Raw genomic sequence first — 4,712 nt, 5'->3', positions numbered from 1 at the left:
CGGTCATTGTACACGCTCCTTCGAGGTTTCGTTTTCGTTCATACCACTGATCACCAAGTTGATCAATGGCTGTATGTATTCTATAGCCATCTGTACTCAGCACAACGATGCCTTCACACCTGGAGGTGTGTGAACAAGGCAGGGAGGTGGCCCTCCAGGCACTCATGGGCACCACAGTCTGCACGAGGGAAGGCCATACTCACGCACCTGCGTGGGACTTGAGTGCCAGTTCCTGAGGCAAAAAGACTGATTTGTACTGCCTGGACCTCATATGTGACCTCTCATATAGGGGCTTGTACAATTGCAAGCTCATTTTCTGGTTGGGAACCTCACCTCCCCACCCCCAGGGAGTGGAGGAGGGAGAGGGGGCACCACTGGCAGGGGACCTGTGGGGCTACACGGGTCTGGGGGTTTCCTGGGGCCTGGGGCTTGCGGTGCTGAGATTGCGGGAGCCCGCATAGTCACAGGGTAGGGGAAGGCAGCACCCAGCCAATGAAGTGGAGGATGCCTTCTCCTCCTAGGGCTTGGGGCAGGCCCAGGCTCACCGGAGGCAGGATGGCTACTTACTTGAGGGCCAGGAGCACCCAGAGGCCTCGCTCACCCCTGCCAGGGGCGAGCAACTTAGCTGCACCGGGACAAGAGTGGCTCGTACTGTCGGGAGCAGCCCCAACAGCTGTCAGGATCAGAAGGCCAGGGCTTGTTTGCTTACGCATTTAGTTTTTACAGCAAAGCTGTAATGAGTGTTAAATTACAATGCAAAACGTGTGGTTGCTGGCATCATGAACATTGCACACTCAACGTGGGGTGGGTAAAAGTATTTTTCCTCCTGAGAACTCAAGAATTTGATTGTGATCATATAAATGCTGTTATGGATTTAGGAAGGATCCTGCTGGCAGGCATGGCATAAGCAAATTGTGCTGCATTTTGCAAATGATTAAAATCAGGATCAGCGTTTTTCAAATTAACTTGGAAAAATGGTTTTCCTCTTTCTAGTGAGCTGTCAACTTTGCTTTAAAAAAAAAAAAAAAAGCAAGAGCTCTGCAGCCAAGCGGAGAGCGTGGGTTGGGAGACAGTTCACCTGTATTCGGACGGATGAGACCCTGGCCTCCCACGAGGAGGATGCGAAGCTCCTTGGCCCACTCAGCGCCTCCGATCTCATGGGCCCCCAGCAGTAAACTTGTACTGTGTTTAGAATTGACCAGCGCCTTTAAATAAGTGCGGACATGGCAGAAACCTTAATAGAATAGATGCCTGGGTCTTGCAGAGAGATGTGTTTCCCTGTGCAGCGATTTTGGTGAGACTGGTGGAGGACAATCGAAACCAAACCCAGTGCCATGGAGTCAGTTCCTACTCGTAGCGACCCTATAGGTCAGAGTAGAACTGCCCCATAGGGTTTCCAAGGCTGTAATCTTTAAGCAGGAGCCCTGGTGGCACAGTGGTTAAGAGCTACGGCTGCTAATCAAAAAGTTGGCAATTCAAATCCGCCAACTGCTCCTGGGAAACCCTATGGGGCAGTTCTACTCTGACCTATAGGGTTGCTACGAGTAGGAACTGACTCATCCGAAACAGTTTCCTTTTAGCCTTCAAGGAGGCAGACTGCCACATCTTTCTCCCGCCGGTGGAGGAGAGCTCCCTTTTATTGCATCTCGTGGCTGCACTGTTTGAGCTTAAGTCACCTCAGCACTTTGTCATAAAGCCCTTTTGCCACAACTTTAAAACTGGCCATAAAAACCGGGCCCCATCTTGGCGGGATGCCTGGGGAGACCGGTTCCCACTCTGCTCGCTGAGGAGCCTGGACCACAGCCGCCCTCCCGTTACCCCGCATTTGGGCTGCGGAAGCGAGAAGGCCAAGTTTCTAGCGATACATGGGGAGCACGGTCAGCGCCGCAAACACCCGCCATGAGGACGGGGTTCGCTCCGCGAGAAAGCGGGTCAGCTGCTGGCATGGCCCTGACTAGCCTCTCTCTCTCGTGGGATGTCGGCTCTGGCGCCGGTTCCCTACGAGACAGAGCTGCCGGGGGAACAACGTGGACCCCCAAAGACCCCTCAGGGTCCCCTGGCCTAACCCTTTGCAGAGATGAGTCGGGAGGTGCCTCCACTTTGTAGAAATAGCTGGAACGTTCCAGTGTGTCTGAGCCCTGGGCTCGCCTACGGTGGGAGAATAAGCGGAAAGGGAGGGGGCGGGGCCACGGAGGACGGGATCAAGCAATGGAAGGGGAGAGGCAGGGCTAGGTGGGGTGGGCGGGGCCACAGAGGGGCGGATCGAGCAATGGAAGGGGGAGAGGCAGGGCTAGGTGGGGTGGGCGGGGCCACAGAGGGGCGGATCGAGCAATGGAAGGGGGAGAGGCAGGGCTAGGTGGGGTGGGCGGGGCCACAGAGGGGCGGATCAAGCAATGGAAGGGGAGAGGCAGGGCTAGGTGGGGTGGGCGGGGCCACAGAGGGGCGGAGCAAGCAATGGATGGGGAGAGGCAGGGCTAGGCGGGGTGGGTAGGGCCACGGAGGGTTGGAGGAAAGGAGGGGTGGGGTGGACGGGGCCGCATATGTGGCGAGGCGGGCCATGGTGGGGGTTGGGGCGGGGCCGTTGAGGGAGCAGGGAGAGGCAAGGGAGGGGGCCCCTGCAAGGGAGAAACTGGAGGTGGAATAGGCGGGTCGAGCGAGAGGCGGTACTAGGGATGGGGTGGGGCCCTGGGGGTGCGGGGAGGGTCTGGGCGGGGCCTGCGATGCTCTGAGGAGGATTGCGTTGCCCCGCGAAGGGAACTGGGAAGGGGTCTGCCCGCCGCCTTTGAGAAGAGGGCAGCAGTGGCGGCGCCACAGTGGGTGGTGAGTCCGTGGCGATGACCCTCACTCACCCTCTGTCGCCCGTGGGCACTCCCTGGAGCTTTCCTAGCCCTGGGCACCTGAGGTGCTGAGGCTGCCACTCCCTGCACCTTTGACCCCCACCTCTGCTCCCCACCCTAGGCCGACACCATGTGGTGACTCATGACGTCACCTTGCGCCCCGCTGGAGGCTGTCTGCCCTGGGGGCCTCAGGGCTTTGGGACACGTGATGGTGCTGTGCTTAGAAACGTGGGGGCCCTGTGCTTGGCTGGTGCGGGCAGATAGCAAATTGGACGGCCTTCATCTGTGGCCAGGAGAAGACCAAGGGTCTCATCGTGGGTCAGACACTGGTTCCTCTTGATGGGACCTAGACCCTGAATCCTGGCTCTCCTTGTCCCTCTGACGACCCCACCTTTCCTATGGGGTCCATGCCTGGAATCTCTCTGAGCCCTTCTCAAGTTATCCCCCGTGTTTCAGCAATTTTTGTAAGGGATTCTACTCCAACGTGCCAAGTCAACGTCGAGAAGGAGGGGGAGGGTGTCTGCACTGAGTCCCAGATGCACTGTGGCCGTGTGCTCTTCCCTCCAGCACTGATGACGGATGACACAGTCCCTGGGTGGGATGCTTGCGTCACACCTGGGGCGGTGAGCGGCCCTGCAGTCTCAGCTGGCACTGTAATCCCACTGCTGGTGGCAGCAGGCCTGCCACAGCAAGACCTTGGCCTGGCCCAGAGGCCCTGAGAGCTGGCTCTAGACCTGCCCAGGAGCCATGGCCACTGGGGTAGGGTGAGAAGTCAGGTGCTGACCAGACATTGCCCCCTCTGCCATGCAGGGGTGTGAGGCGGCCAGGCTGAGGTTAGGCAGGACCCAGCCCTGTGGGCTTCAGCTCCAGTTGTGGTGAGGGTTGATCCAGGAGCCCCCAGCAGGTTTCAGAGTTGGTGCTGGCCTGGGAGGGTTGGGACGTCTGGGCGCCGGCCCTGTGCCCTGGGCTCACCTCTGACCTCTTACGCCCAGGTGCCCAGTTCCTGGCTGTGTGGGGCTTGGCCACATCAGTGGCAAGTACGCCTCGCACAGGAGTGCGTCCGGCTGCCCGCTGGCTGCCCGCAGGCAGAAGGAAGGGTCCCTCAACGGCTCATCATTTTCCTGGAAGTCACTGAAGAATGAGGGACCCACCTGCCCCACACCTGGTTGTGATGGCTCTGGCCATGCCAACGGGAGCTTCCTCACCCACCGGAGGTAATGTTCTGCAGGGTGGCCACAGCTGGCCCAGGACCATGGGGCAAGACCCCAGAAGGGAGCAGAGGAGGGCTTAGGCATGGCTGGCAGTTTCTCGAGGGGAAGCTGACCCCAAACTGGAGGGAGCCCCAGAAAACTCTGGTGTCAGGCAGTGGGATGTGCTACATTTCACCATCTGTGTCTGCGGGGCAAGCCTCCCTTCGACACACCCAATGTGTGCCCACCTGGCCAGGTGCTCTGCCACATGTCCATGGGTGACGCCCTCCTGACTCACCCCAGGACCCACTGTGCTCCCTCCCTGTGCAGGTCAGCACCTGGTCCCATCAGAAACACTGCATCTGGGCCAGGGCACATTCTTCTCTTTTATGTCTTTGCCTCTGCATCCACGAAATTGCCTAGCTTATTTCTTCAACCAGCACTCAGTAGAGTCGCCTGCCCTGGGCTCTGAGGACAGAACTGAGAGCAAGCTGCACTGAGAGTGCTGCAGCAGGGGGACAGAGGCAGACAAGAAACAAACACAGATGTGAACATACATCCAGCCACCGAGTGACCTCACAACTGTCCTGATGTGTGACCTCAGACCTGTCATGATCTGTGACCTCAGACCTGTCCTGCTGTGACCTCAGACCTGTCCTGACCTGTGACCTCACACCTGTCCTGA

At 58.7% G+C, this 4,712-nt stretch overlaps 1 protein-coding gene across 1 annotated transcript in view; it reads left to right on the top strand.

The window, feature by feature from the left end:
* MYT1 (myelin transcription factor 1) overlaps positions 1-4,712 on the top strand; it is a 57,313-nt gene that overhangs the window by 48,901 nt on the left and 3,700 nt on the right. The window contains exon 18 of the mRNA XM_004370500.1: positions 3,830-4,051. Coding sequence (XP_004370557.1) covers positions 3,830-4,051 — 222 coding nt within the window. The remainder of the gene's footprint in view (positions 1-3,829; positions 4,052-4,712) is intronic.

Source organism: Trichechus manatus, unplaced genomic scaffold, assembly GCF_000243295.1.
Source record: "Trichechus manatus latirostris isolate Lorelei unplaced genomic scaffold, TriManLat1.0 scaffold00008, whole genome shotgun sequence".
NCBI lineage: Eukaryota > Metazoa > Chordata > Mammalia > Sirenia > Trichechidae > Trichechus > Trichechus manatus.
Note: the sequence above shows the minus strand (reverse complement) of the source record. Positions and strands in the feature narration are given on the sequence as shown.